Source organism: Vombatus ursinus, unplaced genomic scaffold (assembly GCF_900497805.2).
Source record: "Vombatus ursinus unplaced genomic scaffold, bare-nosed wombat genome assembly UNPS02014959.1, whole genome shotgun sequence".
In the NCBI taxonomy this organism is placed as follows: domain Eukaryota; kingdom Metazoa; phylum Chordata; class Mammalia; order Diprotodontia; family Vombatidae; genus Vombatus; species Vombatus ursinus.
The window spans coordinates 2,818,998-2,843,112 of NW_020954737.1; the positions used below are offsets into that span (position 1 = coordinate 2,818,998).

The 24,115-nt window shown below is 37.7% G+C and overlaps 1 protein-coding gene across 2 annotated transcripts in view; it reads right to left on the minus strand.

Annotated features, from left to right (window-relative positions):
- LOC114030334 (poly [ADP-ribose] polymerase 14-like) overlaps window positions 1–14,581 on the minus strand; it is a 55,406-nt gene extending 40,825 nt beyond the window's left edge. For both annotated transcript variants that reach the window (XM_027845140.1, XM_027845141.1), the window contains exons 1-4: window positions 14,372–14,581; window positions 5,458–5,588; window positions 4,094–4,127; window positions 2,055–2,303 (exon numbers count right to left, since the gene is read on the minus strand). In XM_027845140.1, coding sequence (XP_027700941.1) covers window positions 2,055–2,303; window positions 4,094–4,127; window positions 5,458–5,588; window positions 14,372–14,555 — 598 coding nt within the window. In that variant the 5' untranslated portion in view covers window positions 14,556–14,581. The remainder of the gene's footprint in view (window positions 1–2,054; window positions 2,304–4,093; window positions 4,128–5,457; window positions 5,589–14,371) is intronic.
- Between the last annotated feature and the right edge of the window lie 9,534 nt (window positions 14,582–24,115).

Here is a 24,115-nt window from a genome sequence, read left to right on the forward strand (position 1 = left end):
TTGTCCAACATTTGATAGTTCAAAATTCAACAAACATTGATTAAAATGTTCACTATGTTCTAGGTTCTATGCTAGAAACTGGAAGGATTCACAAATCCTGCTCTCAAGAAAGTTGGGAAAAAAGCCCTACACAAAGAACTACCCAGTAGAGAGTGGAATAAATGCTATGAGAAATACAGAAATACAAGGAGAACACTTAGCTGGCTGAATTATAAAATAATTTATAGAGGAAATGGCCCCTGAGGCACTTATACTCAGAGTATTTTCTCTGGCTATTCACCATGCCTGGGATTCTCCCCTTCCTCATTTCCACCTAGTGGCTTCCCTAGCTTTCTTCAAGCCTAAGTAAAAGTATCACCTTCTCCAAGAAACCTTTCCTAATCCTCCTTAATCCTTAGTGTCTTCCTGAGATCTTGTATATATCTTCTTTCTTCATAGTTCTTGGTGTGTTGTCTTCTGCCTCTTGTAGCTAAATTATTTGAAATGATCATCTACAACAGGTTCCTCCACTTCCTCTCCTCTCATTCTCTTCTTAACCCCTTACAATCTCACTTCCAACCTCATCATTCACTGAAATTGCTCTCTTTAAAGTTGCCAATAATCTCTTAGTTGCCAAATCCAAAGGCCTTTTTTCTCTCCTCATTCTCCTTGACTACTCTGCCATCTTTGACACTACTGATCACCATCTTTTCCTCAAAACTCTCTTTTATCTAGATTTTTGGGACAACACTCTCTCCTAGTTCTCCTCCTACCTATCTGACTTCTCAGTCTCCTTTGCTGGATCCTCATCCTTGTCATACTCTCTAACTGAAGGTGTCCCACAGGGTTCTGTTTTGGGCTCTTTTCTCTTCTCCCTCCATGCTACTTCACTTGGTGATCTCATCTGCTCCCATGGATTTAATTACCATCTCAATGCTGATGATTCTCAAATCTACCTATCTTATGCTAACCTCTCTGCTGATCTCCAGTCTCACATCTCCAACTGCCTTTCAAATATCCCAAACCAGATATGCAGTAGATATTTCAAATTCAATATGTCCAAAACTCAACCTATTTTCTTTTCCCCTAACCTCCCCCAACCACCACTTCCCTATTACTATAGAGGGCAACACTATCTTCACAGTCCTTCAGGCTTACAACCTAGCAGTAATTCTCAGCTCCTCACTATCTCTCATGTCCATATCCAATCTATTTCCAAGGCCTATTGATTTCACTTCTGCAATATCTCTCAAATAGGTTTCTGTCCTCTAACACCGCTATCACTCTGGTCCAGGTTCATATCCCCTCATGCCTGGACTATCTCAATAGTCTGCTGGTGAATCTGCCTGCTGCAATAGTCTGATGGTGGTCTCTTCCCACTGAAGTACATTCTCCATTCAGCCACCAAAGAAATTTTCCTAAAGTGCAAATCCAATCATGTTACCTTCCTACTCAAACTCCAGTGGCTTCCTCTCACCCCTAGGATCAAATACAAAATCCTCTGTTTGGCATTAGGAACCTTCATAGCCCTCTCCTACCATTCCAGCCTTCTTACACTTAACCCATTGCCACATATTCTTGGATCCAGTGACACTGGCATTCTAGTTATTCCACAAACAACACACTCCATCTATTAGCTTTGGGCATTTTCTCTAGTTGCCCCCCTTGTCTGGAATGCTATGCCTCCCCATGTTTACTTACTGCCTTCCCTGGCTTCTTTTCAGTCCAAAGTAAGACCCGACCTACTATAGAAAGCCTTTCCTAACTCCTTTTAATTTTAGTGCCTTCTATCTTTTCATTATTTCCTATTAACCTGTATATAGTTTATTTGTACATATTCATTTGCTTTCTGTCTCCCCCATTAGATTATGAGCTTCTTGAAGGCAGGGACCATCTTTTAGTTTTCTTTGTATTTACAGAACTTAAAACAGTGCCTGGAACATAGTAGATACTTTATGAATATTTATTATTTGCCAAAATTCCTAAAAAGCAAATTTCAGGGATGGATCTTTCCTTTGCTAATCAGAATCTCAAGGTGACAAATTAAAACTTTCAGATTTTCAACCCATTCTTACCAATGGTTTTCATAAAGGTAACCACAGCAACCTCAGCTTCTGGTATGATTTCTATTGTAAAGTCTCCTCTTGTTTCTGAGAAGCCACTCACATTCTCCACCAACAAAGTCAATAGATCTTCTGTCATCGTGTCTTGGATATTTTTAAATACAACCAATGAGGAAATAGTTCCAGGGCCTTTGGAGATACCCTTGGTCTGGGCTGATCTTTTCTCTAGTGGGAGCTTTGTGTCCTCGTCTTCTGATGCCGCTAGTTGGAAGAAGGTGGAGAAGAAAGAGAATGGGAAGATTAGAAATTAATTGGAAATTAAATAACAATCCTAAAGAATGGGTGGTCTGAGAACAAATCATAGATACAAGAAATTAGAGGGAAGGCATATTAGGGAAGGGATTAGTCTTAAGCAAAACAAACATTAATTAAGAATGCACAAAAATATTTATAGTTCTTTTTGAGGTGGCAAAGAATGGGAATCTGAGGGAGTGCACATAACTTGGGGAATAGATAAACGAGTTATGGTATATAAATGTAATAGAATACTATTATGTTATAACAAATTTCAGAGAAACCTTGGAAAACTTAATATGAACTAACGAAGAGTAAAGTTAACAGAACCAAGAGAACAATTCATACAATGACAATAGCTCTTTATGATCGAATCTTTTTGTTGTTTACTCATTCTTTCACATATGTTCATATTGTTATCCTGTTATAATGTAAGCTCCTTGAGGACAAGGACTGTTGTGCTTTTGTCTTTTTATCCTCAGAGCTTAGCACAGTACCTGGCCCATAGTTGGCATTTAACAAATGTTGTTTGATTGGTTGATTGATTCATTGATTGTAAGGTACTGTGCAGGGCGCTGTGGGACCAGAATGTCTATCATTCCTGTCTTCAAAGAATTTATAGTCTGAGTGGAGAGACAAGAGAGACCAATATGTTTGACTTTTATTTTGTTAGCAATGGGGAACTGCTGAAGGCATGTGGGAGAGGAAACAACATGATGCAAGCAATACTAAAAGTTTTATTGGCATTGATGTGTAAAATGGATTGGAAGAGGAAAAGAATGGAGGCAGAGAGACCAGATAGGTGGCCTCTGTAGCAAGCCAGGTGTGAAGTAATAAGGTCCTCACCTACAATGTCAGCAAGGGGCATGGAAAAGATGGAAAGTAGGCAAGAACCAACAGGACTTAGTGACTGATGGGATATGGGACAATGGGGGAAAGGAAGGAATAAAAAAAACTGGCATTGAGATTTTAAGCTTGACTAACTGGAAGAACAGTACAATTGATAGAAAAGTAAGAAGTTAGGAGTAAGAGTTATTTGAGGGATAGGGTAGGGAGAAAAAAAAATTAAAAAAAAATATGACCATGGAATCTATGCTGGAATGCAATATAGAGGTTATTTAGGCCAATCTGCCAGTCAGTTACAAGAATTCTCATTATAACAACCCAGACAAGGAAGGGAATATGTTAGAAAAGCCACATTATCCAAGGGTTTTCTGTCTCAAGTATTAAGACCATTGTTAAAGTTGACATTAAGAAACCAATTCACATAGAATGTGAATGTAGAATGTCTATGCAAATGACTGCCTGGTCTATTTGTCTAGCCCTAGTCTCTCCCTTGACTTCGGGCTTACACCACCAATTGTCTATTGGGCATTTTTAACTGGATGTCCTGAAAGCATCTCAAACTCAACATGACCAAAACAGAACTGATTATCTTTTCTCCAAACCAACCATCATCTGAACTTCCCTATTTTTGCCAAGAGGACTACCACTGTTCTAATGCCTCCATGTTCATAAACTTCAAGTCATCCTTAACCTCTATCAGTTTTCTGCAACAGACTCAAATAACTTGCTTAGCCTTAGCCATTCTACCTCTTTCCACCATGCTCCACACAGGATCATGTATTTTAACCATGACCAAACTGAGCACACCCTGATGATTATAGAAAATCAGGTATGAGGATTCTGACCTTTCATAATGAGGAAAGGAAAAGATTAATTTCTGCATATCATACTCATCCAGAATTAAATGTTACCTTTTTCTTGGGCTCCATGTTTGGTCTTGGATTCCTGAAAACCAAACAAAACCCAAATATTAAGAAGAATTCCTCTACTCCAAGAAGATATATTAGAACCAGCCTGGTTACATACAATTAGAATAAATAAACCAAATCCTGTAGCTTCCCTAAGCCACAGAAATTCATTACACAAAGGAGATAATAATCCTGCTGAGTCTATGCATTACTTGTACCACACTTGGGGTACCATGTTCAGTCCTGCGTACCCAATTTAAGAGTTTGATTAACTGAGGAGTCATTAAAGAATGATTGGAAGGTGAATCATTTGTACCATACAAGGAAGGGTTGAGGAAGAGTTTTGGTTTTTGTTTTATTTTTAGCTCAAGGAAGAAAAGAGTAAAAGGAAGCAAGATGCCTTTCCATTCTACTCTGCTTTTATGGGTGAATTAAATTTTAAATGTATTATTTAGCATTGAGGAATTCAAAGTAATCTCAGCTTTTGGTGAGGGATTGTCTTGGCAGTAGACTCCCAAGTATTTCATGTTTCTCTCCTCCTCTCTGATTGGATAGCTGGAGGGTAGAACACTAAACTCCCAAAGCTTGCCTTTATCTGTAATAAAGGTTGGGATCTGGATTTTCCAACTAACTCCCCACTTTCTATCTACAGTTCTGCTTGGTTTGAACTCCACAAAACCTAATGCCCTCACACTGGGTTACCCCTGGTACCTCCCCTCCACCACCACTTTTCAGGTTCCCTTTACGTGTCTTCCCTTGTTGGATTATAAACTCCCTGAAGGCAGGGATTAACTTTTTCTTATTTGAATCCATTATGCTTAGTACAGTGCCTGGCATATAGTAGGCACTTCATAAAAGTTCATTGAATAATAAGCTGTGGGACCCTGAGCAAGTCACTTAACTCTCTGTACTTCACTTTCCTTTGCGGGGGTTGGACTAGATGTTCTCTAAGAGCCCTCCCAGTTCTAAATCTATGATCATATGGTTCCAGATAAAGAGTACTAAAAATTCAGGGAGTCAGGAAAAGCCTTATATAGAAGGCAGCACTCAACCTATGTTTGGATATAGATTATAAGAGACTGAAGTGGGGAGGGACAAACCAATGTAAAGGCTAAATGTAAAGCCCTGGGCTTAGCTCTCAATGTTCTCCACCATGTGACTCCAGAGTCTATTGCTTTCTCTATTCCCCTTCAAGTCAATACTTGCTCTTTTCAATCCATCCAAGAGCTCACGTTTATTGCCACATTTATACCTTCATATCCCTTTCAAACATTTTCTTCCTTCATAGCCCTACTACACTGCATACTTCTGTGGGGCTTTCTACCACTGCTGCCTTTCTACCACTTCCCAGTCCATGACATACTTACTTTTGTGGTGACTGGTTTCTCACTGATTTTATTCCCATCCTTTACTGTAGGCAGTGTGACAGTGAGTTTCAATTTTTCCCCTCCTGCCAATTCTAACTCATGGTTCTCTCGCTTCAGAACCCGTTGCCTTACTGAAAAATAAAGAGCAAAAAAATTGTAGCATTGCAACCTTTGAAACAGGTGAAGACATCCCCAAAGCTCCATCATTTACATACTTTTGTGTAAGTAATATACTAAACCAAGTATCTAAAGAGAATGGACACTAAATAATTCCTTTATTCAATAATTACGGCACAAATTCTGATCATGTGCATAGCATAGGGCAAGATGCTAAGGATGATACAAGGCAAGATAGTACATAATGCCATGCTCTTAAAAGCTTACACATTTTTGATGGGACAAGATGAAAATGCAAATGTTAATTTGACAATTCCTGCTTATGTTCAACATTTATTAATCTCTTGCTATGTTCAAGGCATTGTAGTAGAAGTTGGGGCCACAAATGTAAAATGAATATAGTCTTTGCCCTCAAAGAATTTACATTCTCCTTAAAGAATATAACACTTCCACAGAAATGGAAATACTTACTCCACCAAGGAGGGAGACAGCCCTAATGATAGCAGGATCAGGAATTCGGGTTACAAAATACCCATGTGGCCCACACATTGCCATGAATTCACTCAAACTGGTAGTATAGTCTTTGGAATTGTGTCCAACATGGCATCTACACCCTTTCTCTCTGGGGTTCATTACTCACCTCAATATACCCTCACACTGGAAGGTCTGGGGTTTTTCAAGGATTAAAGACCAGTAAAGGGTGGCTATGCTGCTAAAACTTATTCATGATCCTAGAGGTAACCCTGGTATGGTGGAGGTGGGAAGGAAATAAACTCAGACTACTTACCATTGTAGTCCCTAAGCTTCTACTAGTATACTTCCCAGTTACACATAATCACAATGAAACTATGGGCTCTTAAAAAAATTATGAATACCTTTTGTTTTTACATTACCCAAATTTCCCCTGTATCTTTTCCCCCAACTTCTGAAGAAATGGAGTAAAGACCAGTTACAAAATGAAGTGGGTCTGGCGTGGGAATCAAGAGAACCAATTAGATTCTATCTCACGAATACTAACTACATCTTGTGTTGCTACATGTATTATCCTCCATCTTGTTTTTTCTGTAAATCATCTATGGGAAACTAGATGGCATAAGTCATCTATTGTTTCATAAATGCAGGCAGTTGCAATTAGTCAGCATCTCTCAATTCTGGGGGAAAAGACCCTAAAACCTACTCATTCCTCCTCCCAACTTGACCAAAACTTACTCTTACCCCTCCCAATTTGGAAAGTCCCTAATATTTCCTCCAATTAGAAATCAGATTACCTAATTTTGTATCCTAGCTTATATCCTGTTATTTTTTTCCTTTAATTAATTGGTCTTATTTGAATAATTGTTTTTAACACATAAAATCTATCTCACCCTATATTCAGGGTCTTTGGACCAACTGGGGTGTCAACTGACCCATTTATTATTCTTATTTTGCTAATAAATCATGCAGCTTGGGTTGTTTCCTCAGTTTTTATTAATTACCCACCACACTTCCTAGGGAACCATTTCATATAACAAATAATTATTTAAAAGTAAAAATATGAAGGAGAGAAAAACAATTAGCACATCAATACATAAAAAAATTTGAAAATAGTTTATTCTACACCTGCAGACCTTTCAGCTCTTGCAAAGTAGTAGAGGACAGTGTTTTCTCACATCTCTTCTTAGAGGCCACACTTGTTCTTTGTAATTTTGCAATAGTCACTTCCAATTTTTTTTTGCTAGATATTCTTTACAATCTACATTGTTGCAATCATGTATTTCTTGACTCTGCTTATTTTACTCTGTATCAGTACATGTGTTTCCATGTTTTTCTATTTTCATTTCTTACAGCACAAAATATTCCATTACAATCATGTACAACAATTTGTTTAGCCACTCACCAATTGACTGGCATTTACCTTATTACTAGTTTATTGCTGCCATAAAAATACTTATATAAAAATGTTCTTTTTATCAATGTATTTATCAAGTATTTATCCATTCTTTTTTATCAATGACTTCTTTGGAATACATGCTCACTAGTGGAAAACTGGAGTCAAAGGGTATGGACATTTTAGTCACATTATTTGCTTAATTCCAAATTGCTTTCCAAAATAGTTGCACTTATTCATAGCTCCACCAACAATAGATTAGTACACTTATCTTTTTACAACCCTACCAACCTTAATTATTCTCATCTTTTGTTAACTTGGTCAGTTTTCTGGGTATGAAGTAAAATCTCAAGTTGTTTTGATTTGCATTTCTCTTATTAAAATTGTATATTTTCATTCATATGTCTATTAATTTGCAATTCTATTTGGAACTGTTTGTTCACCAATGACCAACCACAAATCCAAAGTACTCATGATGAAACATGCTATCTAATTTCAGATAGAGAGCTGATGGATGCAGAGTACAGATTGAAGCATATTTTCTGTTCTTTCTTTCTTTGATATGGATGATATGGGAATTTGTTTTGCTTAACTATACATAGTTGTAACAGTTTTTATTTTTCTTTCCTTCTCAATGAGGAAGACAATTAAGAACTGAAAATAAAATTGATTTAAAAAAAGAATTGATTGTTCATATCCTTTGACCATTTATCTATTGGGTTGCATTTAGTCTTATATATTTGTTAGTTATCTAGATATCACATATAAAACCATTATTCTAGAAATTACAAAATACAAAGAAATTTGATACATTTGACTATTTCCATTCTTAGCCTAGGTGCATTCATTTTGTCCATGTGGAAGATTTTCAATTTCACCTAATTTAAACGATCTATTGTATCATTTGAAATTGCCTCTATCACTTGTTTGGTTGTGAAAACATCTCTTTCCTGTAGCTGTAAAAAGTATACAATTTATCTCTCATATTTTTTTTTTTACAGTGTGACCTTTAACATATAGGATGAATATCCATTTTGAATTTATTGTGTAATCTGGACACCAGACTCTTTCAAATGAAACATTAACTAAAGAAAAGGCAATAGCAAGAATAATTACAATGTTTACTCAAAAGAGAATAAACAGAGATAATCAGAACATAAAACATCCTCAAACCTGGGGAGGCAATGGGCTCATATTTACAGAAACCTAGTAGAGAGGGAAATCAATGTGTTAGGGTCAGCTTAAGACTGAATTGTAGACCTAGATGTCCACCGGGAAGAATCCCATTCTTTACTATTCTCAGGCCTCAAAAGCATTAAACCCATTGTAGTGGCATTACATTCTTTCAGTGAGATAGCAGCCCTCAGCCTAGGATAAACTGTTCTGTTCGCTTAGCTGGCCACTGAAGCAATGAGAACTCAAAGGCCTTTAGTTCGCTTGAGTCTGCAAAGTACAAAAGCCCTTTAGGCTAGTTACATCTGGGCCCCTAAGGAGCTATAGATGGCAGTAAAAAGCTATGGAGACAACCCCAGCCAACTCTACGCAAGAATTCTGTTGTCTCCAATGCATTCTCAGTTATTACAGAGCTCTTCTCCAATGAAAATACCTCTTCCATCAGCTGTAGGGTAACGCTGGCCTCAGTTAGCTTTCAAACTGTAGATGGCAGTAAAGAGCAATACAAACAAGCAAAGTGAGCTCTTCACTCAGCATGATTCTGTTCTTTCCTTGTGAGCTCCCAACAGCTAACAGAACCTGTCTGGCATCAGTTATCTCTCACCAAGTTCCAAGTAGCTGCCCTTATCTTCTGATTCTCCTCTGCTCTACCTCTTTAAAGCAGCAGCGAGTAGACACCCTTTTGTTTCTCTCTCCATCCTTAGCTTCTTTCTTTGGGCAGCTGTTGTGTCTTCTCATTCTTCTGATCTCTGGCTTCTCTGCTTAACTGGTTTCTAAAGCTTCAAATCAAGGCATCACTATAAGTAGTAACCCATCCTAACACAGGTAGGAAAACCAAAATCAACAGTTCTATCAGGTGTAACACTAACGAGCAATGTACACTTTTCCAATAATGCTCAAACAGGTCTTTGATTTATAGTTTCTCTGCTGTACCCTTCAAAACGCTGAAAATTGTCATTTGTAAAATAGTTGATGGACAATAGTGCAATGTAGTCATTGCTTTTGCCTCGGAGCTGCTATCACAAAGATCCTCTCAGGACATTTATCCTGAGGACTCTTTTCTCTCCAATCCTTAGAATTGTCTCAGATTACTTTTTTCAGTGTCCTTTTCTGCCCTTCATTAACTAATCTATCTGTATAAAAAGCTATACACACAAAAAATAAATATTTAATCGTTTCATCTATGGATGTGGCTTTCTTAACAACTGGGAAGCAGGAGGGAAGGATGAGGGAAAGCTTTGTAGGAGGTGGCATTTGACCTGGGCCTTAAAGGGGAGTGGGAAATCTAAGAATCCAAATGAGGAGGAAATGGATTCCAGGCATGGGGGCAGCCTGTACAAAGGCATGAAGATTAAAGATGGCATGGTACGTACCAGGAACTACAAGACAGGTGTTTTGGCTGGAAGATAGAGTACATGAGCAAAAGTGATGTTAAAATAGTATGAAAGTTTATGAAAGGCTTTCAATTCCAAACAAAAGAACTCTATTTTATCCTAGAGGCAACAGGGAGCTCGTGAAGCTTCACATACAGTGGAGTGAGATGGCCAGACTTGTGTTTAATCAAATTGGCAGCTGGGTGAAAATTCCACAGGACAGGAGAGGCAGGTGGACTAGTTAGGACTAAGAGAAGTAATACATGATGAACCCTTTCCTGTTGATCAGTCACGAAATGTAGTTACTCTGTAAAGAAAGCTATTCAAGAGATCACCTGTGAAAAAGGATCTCTCTTAAACCTGGGAAGACTTGTATGAATTGATACAGAGAAGTGAGCAGGAGGACAATTAATACCATAACTACAACATTATAAATTTCAAACAACTTGGAAAGACATAAGAACTTCGATCAACACAGTGACCAGGGAACATACAGTGACTGAAGCATGCTACCCAGCTCCTGTCAGAGTAATGATAAACTCAGGGTATAGATTAAAACATAAAGTTTTTGGACATAGCCAATGAAGGAATGACTTTGTCTGACTACACAAATTTGTTACAAGAATTTTATATTTTTTTAATTCTTTTTTGAATGTGGAAGGCAGAGAAAATAGATTTGTGTTCATTGATAATAAATCAAATTACATTTAAAATAAAAACAAAAGATATCTTTTTTAAAAAAAAGAAAATGGCCTTTCTTTCAGAAAACTGATGGTGAAGCATGCTCCCAAGACATGCATGATTTCTACTCCCCTTTGATCTCTGGCTGATCTAATGATAACTAATATTTATGTAACCCTTACCGTGTGCCAGGAACTGTGCTAAAGCTTTACGATTACATCTCATTTGATCCTCACCATAACTCTGTGAGGTAGGTGCTATTAATATTCCCATTTTATAGGGGAGGAAGCTGAGCTTAAATGACTTGCCCAAGGTCACAAAATTGCTAAGTGTCTGAGGCTGGATTTAACCTCGGGTCTTCCAGACTCCAGGCCAAACTCTATCCACTGAGCTACCTAGCTGCACTTCCTCATCTGCAACCTGAGTCCATTAGTCCTATTATATTTCTGTGTTTTCGTTCCTGGAACCAAGTGGATAAAATTGATAATTCTGACCACAATGAATGCATTTCACCTGATATCAACCCATCCCTCACAGATGCAGGTAAACCCTTCCCCCCCCCATCTCTGACAGATTCACATACTTCCTTTTGACTATCTACCAAAACATCTTTCTCCTCAAATCCCAGCAATTCAAATTCCATTTCCATTCTGGCCTTCTCTCAATAGATAACCTTGCCTGCTCTGAAGCCAAGATTCCTCATGTGCAGGAGGGGCATATTAATGTTTGTTACAGAGTTCTTTAGAGAGTAGAGGTGAGGAAAACCACTTTTAAACTGTTCATCAATTATTAAATGTACTATTTCTGCCTTCTGTCGTCTTGTCAGTTTGCTTGGTGTCACAGAAACCTCATAATTGTTTCATTGGATTGCTTTTATTGCCAGCCATTCTGAAATTTTTGATATGATAGTTAATAGTTTGTAATTCTTTTTTTTTTGGAGAATTGTCTATTCAATTATATTCCACCGACCTTTATTAAATACCTATTAGGTATAGGGAGGCTTTAGGGACACAAAGACCTAGTGCCCACCTTCAAGGAGCTTACAAGTAAGGGGATGAGCCTGGTACAAAAACAACTATAATACAAAGCAGAAAATGATTGAGTGCCTGGAGTGATCAAATAGAATGCCTCAGAGGAAAAGGAGGAACCAATTCTTTCTACTTGGAGAATCAGAGTTTTCAAATTTCATGGGAAAAGTGAGTCTTAAAAAAAGAGAAAGGATATCAATAGGAAAATTGGGATGAAGGTGGGGTGTGAGAAGTCTACTGTTGGAGGTCAGGATATTCTACAGAAAGGCTAAGGTATAGAGGAAAAGAAAGAGAGGGGCAGAGCAAAATAAGATGACAGTTTTGTCTGGAGCATAGAGTGAAGGGGAATACCATGAAATGAGATTAGAAAGGTAGTTGAAGCCAGACCATTATAGGCTTTGATTGCCCGGCTAAGGAGTTTGCATTTTATCTCATAGACAACTGTTCTTCAAAGTGGGGACTGGGGTTTCCTGGGGTCCATGGTTTTAAGGAGACTGAGCCCAAGGGATGTGTGATTAACTAATTAAAAGATGGGATGATGGTTCACATCTCACTTTCTCTGTGACAGACAATTATGGGGTTTCTTTCCAACACTACTACAACCTATACCTATCCTCCAACTCTGCCCTACTTCAACCATCCCTATGACTGGGCAAGTTTCCAATCTAACCCCTTCTGATCCAGCTGTTGGCTTCTTATTCCAATGATAGCTGTACTGCTTGTGGAGCACTCAACTAGAAACTGTGCAGTTGCAACTGGAAAAATTGCCTCTCCAGCAAAAGAAAGAAAATGACAAAACAACCCCTGAAGATTCACCTCCTGTCCTAGTAACAGCAACAACAACAGCAACAACAACTAACATCTATATAGGACTTATTACGTGCCAGGCACCGTGCTAAGTGCTTTACAATTATTATCCCATTTCATCCTCACAACAACTTTGGGGAAGTAGGTGCTATTATTATCCCCATTTTACAGATGAGAAAACTGAGGCAGAGATTAAGTGACTTACCTGAAAACACACACCTAAATATCTGAGACTAAATTTGAACTCAGGTCTTCCAGACCTGAATTGCCCAGCCTGGCACCAGATCATACTTGGTAGCTATGGCAAACATCCTTTGGAAGGCAGGCCCTATGCTCTGAGGCTATTATTGGTGGGCAAGAGCCCCATGTCCACTTTTCCTATTCAGTGGAGTGGAGCAATAAGTAGGCATCACTGGGTTGTGATATACATCTCAAATTTCTTTTTATCCATCTTTCTCCTCAAACCCAACCCTCTTGTAAATTTCTCTTTTTCTGTCAAAAGCACCACCAACCTTCCAAGTCACCTAGATTCCCAGCCTCAGTGTCATCCTTGACTTCTCATCTTCTGTCACCCCCCAGAACTAATTGGTTGATTAATCTTGCCTTTTCTACTTTTACAACATCTCTTATGAGACTCTTTCTCTCTACTCACAAAGCTGTTACCTTGATTCAAGCCCTCATCACCTATTCCTGGACTAAGACAACATTTAGCTTACCCTAAATGGACTCTGTCTTAAGTCTTTCCTCACTCCAGTCCTTTTGCCACACAGCCTACACAACGACTTTGCAAAAGCACAGATGTGCCCATGCCATTCCCCTGCTCCATAGACTCTAAGGGCTCCCTATTGAGATTAGAATCAAATGTATTTCATCTTCATTTCATAATTTAAAATTTCGGTGTAAGCTGTGTAATGTACCTAATTATTAGCACCATGACATATGTATATAATTTGTAAGAAAATATACATATATTGAGGGCATGTGCTCAACTTTTTTTTAAAAGCAGATAAGGATATTGTATCAAAAAGTTTGGAAACCAATGCCAGCCCATAAGAGCCACAAAAGACTTCCCAGCATCTGAGTGGGTTCTATATAAGCATGAGTGTAGCTCAAGCGGACAACTCTTCTCTAGCCACTCAGTCAGTCCTTCTTCTGAGACAACTACCCGCCTGGTCCCTGCCAGCCAGGGACCCCGCTGTGAGCAGTAATTCTCATACCTGTGCAGGTGCCTCTAAATTGTGCGCTATATCTCGGCAAGAAAAGGTGCTCGGTGGGATGTAGCCAGGGCTGTGTCTGCAAAGCTCCCTAAACTGACAGTTGCAGCTTACGCGGCTATTACCACCCACTCTTCTCCCCACCTCCATTTCCCTTTGTGCCTATAAATAGAAAAATCAGCACAGACCAGACTTTTATATATTCTGGACATATTTTCTACTTTCTTTTCCCTCAGAAATCTATAGATGAAAATAAACTCATTGAATAGTGGGAGAAAGAGACAGAGACAGAGAGATAGGGAAAGACAGAGAGACAAAGTCAGGGAGAAACACAGAGACAAAAAGGCAGAAAAGGAGGGAAGGAAGAAAGGAAGGAAGAAAGGAAGGAGGGAGGGAGGAAGGAAGGGAGTCACTGAGTCACACTTAAAGAGCACATCTTTTGGAGACAGAGACCCCGAGTACTATTCCTGCCTCGGCTGTTTACTACTCTTCCCCTTTTCTAGGTCTTAGTTTCCATTTCTGTCAAATCGAAATTTAGCTAGATGATGTCTCAGGTGCCCTTCAGCTCTGACATCCTCAGGGTTCTCATCACCCTCCCCAACCTGTAATGCCTCTATTCCACCTCCTTCCTACACAACCTAATTCACCACCTACCTTCTTCATGTTCAAAGAGGAGAAGGATCTCAGAGTGGCCGGTCTGCAGTGTGAGAACACACTCGCCCCCTCCGGATCTCTGGGGGCTCTGGAAGTAGCACTGCAACTTGTTCCGCAACTTCTTGGGAGGGTCGGGACCCCAGGGCCCCTCCAGCACCAGAGGGAAAGAGCCTGGGACCTCCATACTCTCCTCCGCCCTGGCTCTGGGCTTCTTGCCACTAGTTTAGAAAACTTTTGGTTTCCTTTTCTTGGAAATCCAAGTCTCTACTGATTACACAAGGCAACCTCCAGAGGGCAGCCACCCAGCTAAGGAGGATGACTACCAGTTCCACCAGAGGTGCTCGCTCCCCTTTGGATTCTTTGACTCAGGTTTTCACAGACTTTCCTTCCCTCACTTGAGAAACTTTGAGTTAATGTGTTAACCTCTCTCTCTTTCTCTCTGTGTGTGATGGATCCCTTGTTCACACAGTCTGTAAAAGCTTAGGGACCCCTTCTCACAATAATATTTTTGAGCACATTAAATAAAATATATAGCATTACAGAGGAAAGCAGTTGTTTTCAAATGAAGTTATCAAAATATTAGTGAAGCATCCCTAAATTAAATCTGTATCGATTTTCCTAATCTTACTCTGAGGCAGGGCTAAGGAATCTGTGTAAGATGATTTGTTTCCTTTTCCACCTGCAGTCTTTTGTTAGACTGACATTTAAAAGGCAATATAGAGGAAAAACTTAACAAGACAAAGCAAAAACAACATTGAATTAATAAGCAAAACTTTTATAGTTCAGTCTTATCTGACCCTTTGTGACCCCATTTGGAGTTTTCTTGGCAAAGACACTGGCATGGTTTGCCATTTCATTCTCCAGGGGATCCATTTTGTCAGGCAATCAGAGGTTATGTGATTTGCCCAGGGTCACACAGCTAGGAAGTGTCTGAGGCTGGATTTCAATTCATGTCTTTCTGACTTCAGGCACAGTGCTCCATCCACTAAACCACTGGAGGCTTCCAATAAATTAAACTAGGAGTTGTAATCAAACTAGCTAATGGTTTATCTATCATTTAAAAAACAATTGTAGTGGCAACCTGAATTCAAGAGAAAACAGCCAATATAAGCAAAATGGAGGTCTTTAATTGGGGCAAGTGAGCTTCATCTTGGCATGCCACAAAGCAACTTCTGGGGTATGGGGCGGGGGAGACTGGGAACAGGGTTTATATAGGGTACTAAGGCAAGGGGAATGGCCAAGCTGCGGGTGGGAGGGGTTAGGCAAAGGATTACACAAAATCTAGCAGCTAGAGTGAAAGCGTTGGGGTTACCACCAAGGATAACTGACCCAACAAAGTTAAGTATAATCATGAATGGGAAAAAAATGAACATATAACGAACTGAAAGACTTTCAGATATTCCTAACAAAAACAACAGAACTTAAAGTAAAATTAAATACATAACATTGAGGAGAAATATAAAGTAAACATTAAGGACCAATTATAAGGGATACAATAAGGTCAAATTGTTTATTTCTTATATATTAAAATATTATCAGTTCTTTTATGATTGCCATTTTTATTTAGGTAGTTTGAAAGAAAGGCTTGGGCTAAGCTGAGTATGATGGGGTGATTAAAAAAATAAAACTCTGTAGGAGACATAAAAGGAGCAATTATCTCATACTAATGAAGCAAAAAAGAAAAATTGATACAGAAGAAGCTATTAGTGGGGAGGGTGGGTGGTACTGACACCATACTCTGATTAGGAATGGGTTAAAGAGGGAACAACACATATATCTAGAAGGGTATAAAAATCTCCTAAATTCAGAATGAAATAAGAGGGCAAGGAGATCGGGTTAAAGGAGGGGATAAGAGAGGGATTCTTGGAGAGGTAAGAGGGCAAGGTAGCAGGTAAAAGTAAAGGAGAGGAGTGAGAATAGATAGGAATAGGATGAAAAGGATACTGAGGAAAAATAGGAAGGAGGAAAACATACAACAAGTAATTATAGCCTAGAACATGAATAGGATAAATTTACCTAAAAAATAGAAACTGATAGCAGATTAAAAATTTAAATTCTACAATATATTTCTTTCAGGAAATGCTATAAAATGAGAGCTACACACAAACATAAATAAAAATAGAATTTATTATATATAAAAAAGCAGGGGTAGTAATGATTTCAGACAAAATTAAAGCTAAAATAGATTTAATCAAAAGAGAAAATAGGGAAACTACACTATGTGTCAGCCATATTATTCAATATTGATTTAGGCCATTTCAAACAACTAGACAATATAAAGTACCTGAGATTATACCTGACCAAACAGACAGAAGAACCATACAAATATAAACATATAATATGCTTTATACAAATGAAGTTGGACTTAAATAATTGAAGTAATATTTATTGTTCTTGGGTAGGTAAAGTCAATTTGGTGAAACAAAACAACAATTTTACCTAATTAACCTATTTATGTGATGCCATCCCGATTAAATTGTTAAAAATTATTTTACTGATTTAGAAAAAATAGTAACAGTTTATTTAGAAGAATAAAAGGTCAGAAACTTCAAAGAAACCAGATTAAAAAAAGGTATAGAGAAAGCATATTCAGCAGTATCAGACCTTAAACCATACTATTACATGAGAGCATTGTTGAAGGGTAAAATGGATAATTTCAATTATTTTAAATTAAAATTTTCTTATATATTATATATATATATATATATACATAAAACCTATGCAGCCAAGAATAGAAAGAAGGCAGAAAATTTCGGGGTGGGGAAAATGTTCATAGACAGTCTCTCACATAGAGTGTGATTGGGTTGGAATATTACTATACTGTAGGAAATGATGAGTTTGTTGATTTAGAAAAACAAAGACTTGGACTTATGAAAGAAAATGCTATCCACCTCCAGAGAAATAGAGACAAGCGGAAATAAACATAGTACAGTCTTACACATATATGTATGAGTGTATATGTATATATGTGTGTATGTTAATAGATATATATGCATATGCAATAGATATGTATGTATACATGTTTATGTATGTATACATATATATGTGTATGCATGCATAGGTATGTGTGTGTGTGTGTGTGTGTGTGTGTGTGTGTGTGTATCCACACTTAGTTGTAGCCTTCTTTTTAGGGGGGAAAAGAGGGGAAAAATAGTTAAAAGTGCATAACAGAGAACAAAAGGAAACCTACAAAAAAGCAAAATTGGACAGCTTTGAAAATAATGTGTAGTATTTATTATGTAGGTTTTCTTGAAATGGAAAGTTATTGCTTTATATTGAATCCTCTATTGTGTATGTGATACTGTTTTTTTTTTCCTTTTTTTATTTTGTACTTAAACTTAAAATAAATTTAAGAACTTAAAAAAAAAAGAAATGATGAAGGGGATGGTTTCAGAAAAACCTGGGAGGACTTATATGAACTGATGCAAAATTAAATCTGCAGAACTAGGAGAACAATTTACATAGTATTAGCAATATCAAAAAGATAATCAATGGTGAAAAACTTAGTAGCTCTGATCAATATAGTAATCTACCACAATTTAAAAGGACATATGGTGAAAAATTCTATCTACTTCCAATGGGTGGGAGAATAGCAGAGGAGGGAAGAGAATTTGGAGCTAAAGAAACAATAATATTTTAAAAAAAGGAAAAAAAGAAAGAAAAAAGTAATTAGGGATGTCAAAAAAGGGGGGCATTGATACATTTTAAAAATGCATAGAACAGATAGATGTTCAGAAGAAAATTGCAATGTGCAAAAAAATGAAGCCATCTAAAATTTATTATGTATAATTTTTAAAAGTATTGTGAAATGGAAGTTGTTTCATATATGTGCATGTGTATTCCTCTTGTTTTTCACAAGAATAAGCCCCAAAATCTAAAATAGTTGTAGAAAGAAACTTATTAGGTTGTTTGTTAGAAGAGAGTGAGCCAAAAAAGAGATGTGGCTCCCTCCTATCCAGGCTCTGAAAGGTTTACATGATATAGAATTTCGACAAGGACAGCTGCACATGAACCACATGTATGCAGTTAGGCAATTTTGCTGAGAGGGTAACAGGAAAGCAAGGTAGATTGAGATGGATATCAGTAAATGTAAGCATTCAATAACATTTTGGTGAAGCCAAGACACAAAGGGAATCAATCCCAAACACAAGTTTGGGTGGACCCAAAATAAGACCTGGGAGAGGGGGAGCCAAAACAAGAATGTTTGGGGTAGATCCAGGACCTAGGGGAACTCCAAATTCTTTGTAGCAATCTCTGGCATTCCTGGAGAGTTACTGAGGTGAGGTCCATGTTTTGGGTTCAAACAATCTCTAGTCATGTAAAGTTAGGTTCAAATAATATTAATAAATGATAAATAATAATTCATTTCTTTTGATATTCTCTATGTGTATGCAAATGCTCTCTTTTTGGTGTTTAAGTTAAGAATAAAATATGATTAGAAAAATAAGAATCTCAAAGGAATTTTTTTTAAGAGAAGGGGACCTAGTAGATCTCAAACTATACTACAAATAATAGTAATCAGCATGATTTGGCACAGGTTAAAAATAGAGGAAATCAATCATTAAAATAAATTAGGCAAACTAAAAATAGTAGCTTCGTATTTCATAAACCCAAAGACTCTAGCTGCACCATTCCATAAAAACTGCTGGGAGTACTAGAAAGCAAACTGTAAGAAATTAGGCTTAAACCAACATCTTACACCATACAGCAATACAAGCACCAAATGAATATGGGACTTAGCTCTAAAAGGTCACATCACTTAAAAATAAAAATTAAAAACTGAAGAAGCTAGTAGACAGAGCACCGGCCCAGGAGTCAGAAGGACCGGGTTCAAATCCGGCCTCAGCCATTTACTAGCTGTGTGACCCTGGGCAAGTCACTTAACCTCACTGAATGCCTCCAAAAACAAAACAAAACAAAAAAACAAACTAGAGAAGCAAGTTTGTTTGGCTCTATGGAGAGAGGAAAATTTGTGACCAAATAAAGGCCAATGAGGATCACAGAATTAAATAGCCAATGTAAATTATATGAAATTGAAAAGATTTTAAACATACACACACACACACACACACACACACACACATACACCAATGCAGTTAAAATTATAAGGGAAACAGTTAACTGGGAAAAAAAATCCTTTGCAGCAAGATTCTCTGACAAAGGCTTCATTTCCAAGATATAAAGAGCAGATTCAATTTTTATAAGAGTAACAGCCATTCCCCAACTGGTAAATGGTAAAAATATATGAACAGACAATTCTCAAAGGAAAAAAAAATTTAAGCTATCAAAAGCCATATGAAAAAATTATTGAAATCCCTAATAATTAGAGAAATGAAAAATAAAGCAATTATAACGTGCCATCTCTCACTTATTAGATTGAGAAAAGTTGGCAAAAAAAGGAAAATGACTCATGTGGGTGAGGCTATGGGAAAACAGGAAGATTAATGCAGTGTTGGTCTAGCTATTCTGGAAAACAATTTGGAACTATGACCTCAAATTGCTCCACTGTTAATCAGACGTACCCTTTGACCATTTATGAGCTGAGGAATGTCTGTTAGCCTAACCTGTTTAGGGAGAGTTTCTGGCCACCATTTCCTAGCTGAAACTGAAGAAGGCTGAAACTGGCAAGGCTTGAGTATCTCTGAAGAGATAGTAGCAGAAGTTAGTACCAGAGAGAAATGCCCAATAGAGACTACTTACTAAGCAGTTCGCAGAACATCACTCAGTTAAAACTCAGGGATGACTGGAGCATTGGGACAATCAGGGGTGACATAGGACCACCAGAGGAACCACAAGACCAGTAGAGTACTGCACCAGCAAAAGTCACCTGGACAGCTGTTAGCCCAGGAACAGCTTAAGGTAGACTATAGAAGCAGCCATTAACACAAGTTCAGTATGGACTGGTGTGTTCCAGTAGAGCACCCAGCAGGCAGCAGACCTAGAAAGAGCAGCATGGTGACAAGTCTTCAGCCATCTTGCAGTGTCAAAGATGTGAGTTACTCTTTCTACACAAGGAAGCAAATTTACAAACCACATTTTTTTGTTTCCCTAGAAAAATTAAGAAATGCTATTTCTCTAGCCTAAATCTTTCCCCACGGACTTTTCCCTTTAGGAAAAGAGGAGAAGCAAAAACAAAGACTTTCCTTTGAAATGGAGTAAGGGTATAAATGGAAAAGTTTGTGGCCAAACAAGAGATAGAAAGTTTTAGTGAAGGTATAATAGACAATTTTGATTACATAAAATTAAAAAGATTTTGCACAAAAAAATCCCAATGTGGCTAAAATTAGAAGAAAACTGAGAAAAAAATCTTTGCAGCAAGGTCCCATTTCTAAGATATAAAAGAAACTGAGTCAAATTTACAATAAGAGGCATTCTTCAATTTCTAAATGATCAAAGAACACAAATAGGTAGTTTTCAGAGGGAAAAAAAATCTACGCTATCATCAATGGTCATGTGAAAAATTCTCTAAATCACTAATAATTAGAGAAATGCAAATTAAAACAACTCTGAGATACCACCTCATACCCATCATATTGGGTAGGTTGGCAAAAATGGAAAATGATAGATATGGGAGAGGATAAAGTTTATTTTAAGCATTCTTTCCTTTTTAAATTTTGAGTTCCAGATTCTCTCTCACCGTTCCCCCACCCATTGAGAAGGCAAACAATATGACACCAACTATACAGTACATGTGAAATCTTGCAAAACATATTTCCATATTAGCCACATTGCAAAACAAAGCAAAAAAAGGAAGAAAAAAATGATACTTTAATTTGTACTCAATTCTTCAGTTCTTTCTCTGGAGGTGGATAGCATTGTTTTTTTTTTTTTTTATCATGAGCCAAGTCTTTCATGACTGATCATCACTACAATATTGCTATTGCTGTGCACAGGGATCTCTAGGTTCTTCTCACTTCACTTTGCATCAATTCATAAAAATCTGGTGCTGTTTTTCTGAAACTACCCCCTTCATCATTTTTTACATTACAACAGTAACCCATCACAATCCTATGCCACAACTTATTTAGCCATTCCCAATTCATGAGCATCAGTTTCCAAGTCTTTGCCATCAAGAAAAAAGCTGCTATAAATATGTTTATACAAATAAGTCTTTTTCTCTTTTTTATCTCTTTGGTGGTATTGCTGGATCAAAGGGTATGCATGGTTTTATAGCCCATTAGGTATAGTTTCAGATTGTTCTCCAGAATGGCTGGAACAATTCAGTTCTCCCCCAAGAATTCATTAATGTACCTATTTTCCCTCATAGAAATCTTTGTTTGAGACAAACAGGAAAATCAAGACCAAAGGAATTTATTGTAGGTATGATGGGGAATTCAAATGTAAACTGCTCTGATATATAGGATTAAACAATTTCCATATAAGGAAAAGATAATCTTGATAGGCATACATTTCAATGAGGAGATGGGGTTAGTGTTGCCTCATCTCCTCCCTAAGTATTTTGATTGATACATATAATTATAGGGAGAGAGGATTGGGGAGCATGCATGTTTGCCGTCTGCCATGTTGTTCAATCCTGTCTGACTCTTCATAACCCTGTGGACAATACTGTCCATGGGGTTTTCCTGGCAAAGTCACTGAAGTGGTTTGCCATTTCCTTTTCCAGTGGATTAAGGCAAACAGAGGTTAAGTGATTTGCCCAGGGTCACACAGCTAGTGTCTGTAGCCAGATTTGAGCTCAGATATTCCTCTAGGCCCAGTGCTCTATCCATTAAACCACCACTCAAAGTTTAAAGTTCTAAATAGAATCACTCTTACTGATTCAGCACAAATACCTGACTTTGTACAGGCCTATGCCAGTTCAGTCTTCTCACTCTCCTAGCCATAATGGCTTGGCTATAGATTAATGATAAATTCAGTAACAGTGGTTCTGCAGACTTGAATCTATGTAATAGAATACAGTGATTAGTAGTTTTTGTTATTCTTTTTTTTTGGGCTAGGCAATGGGGTTAAGTGACTTGCCCAGGGTCACACAGCTAGTAAGTGTTATGTGTCTGAGGCCGGATTTGAACTCAGGCCCTCCTGAATCCAGGGTCAGTGCTCTATCCACTGCACTGCCTAGCTGCACCCCAGTTTTTGTTATTCTTAAAGAAAAACTGAGAAAGTGCAATTCCCTCCCTTCTTTTCAGACTTTAGGTGTGGAACACAATACATACTCTCAGACTCTGTTGATGTTTTGGTTACTTTTGCTGACATCCTTTTTTTCTTCTTCCTTTTTTAACTGATATGAGTTATCACTGACTGGGACGTGGAGGAGAGGGGGATATATTCAGAAATGAAGGTATTATTAATATAAATGAAATCAATAAAAATGAAGGAAAGATTGGTAAGCAGTAGGCCAGCATATGGCAACAACAGCAATCTGGACAGGGTTAAATACAGCAAAGTTACTGAGTGCAGAGATGATCTAGAAACATCACTCAGCAGCAAGGAGTATGCCAACTCTTCATCCTGGCTGACCATGAAGGAAGAGGCAGCCAATATTGAAAAGAGTTACCAGAGATAAGGTGAATCCCAGAGCTCTGGGAGTTCCAGAATATAAAAAAGAACGTGGAGGCAGAGATTTTTGGACAAATAGGAATCTGAAAATCATAAAATGGGGGTTCCAAAGGATACAGTTGAAGGGGAGTATAGAGGGTGACAGGGAACATTTATAGGTAAAATTGAATGAGTTGGAGATGAGACTATAAAAAAGCATAGGAAAAGGGTTTTCATTTGACAAATGGTGACACCATCCTAGGAATTTGGACAGACAGAAGTTTGCTGACCCTTGGGCAGAGGAAATGCCAATCAATCAGAATTGATTTTATTATTTTTTTAATTAAAACTTAAATGCATAGTAAGAAAAGAAAAAGAAACATATAAATTTAAATATAAAATAAGAAAAGGAAAAAATGTCATGTGCACAGCAGAACACAAGAGTGGATTCAAAATATATAGCAACAAATTTCTATTTCAATAAAGTCTATATATTAAATACTACATGTTGTGTTGAGAGTTGTCCATCTTTTCTTTGCTTCCTTGTAGGTTTTCTTTTGTTCTCTGCTGTACACTTTTTACTTTGTTCTTTTTTCCCCCATCCCCCCCACCCCTGTTACATATAGACATATATATATACATACACAAATTATATATACATACACACATATACATATGTACATACATTCACTAACAGATTCTACTCCTAGTCTTTGTTTTTCTGTTTGTGTCTATCTCTTATTTCCTAACCCTCCTCACTCCTCTACTTTACTTCTACTCACTACCTAGCCATCCTATTACTTCACCTACTCCCCCTTCCAATGATCCCTCCCTTATCCTCTCATTCCCATAAATCTAAACATCCTTTTATATTCCCCTTTGACCTATTCCCTTACCCTCCCCTCTAAAGATCCCTCTCCAATTCTCCCAAGGATGCCTCCCTTATCCTCCCATTCCAATTAATCTTAACACTTCTATATCCCCCAGAAATGGTTTTTAAAAACAGGTCAGTGAGAATGATGGTTGGTGTGGTAAGAGGTTCCTAATCAGCAGCTTTGCTCTCTTTTGCCTTCTCCATCACTGGTCTTTAGAGTGACTGGGGATAGAAATACAACAAATAAAACCAATCCCTATTTGAAAAACAAGACAGCAGTCTGATCATTACAGTTTTTACTTTATTAGAAGCATCTGATACAGCCATTAAATCATGTTTCTCCTAACATAGCACAACCAGATCCAAATGAGTTA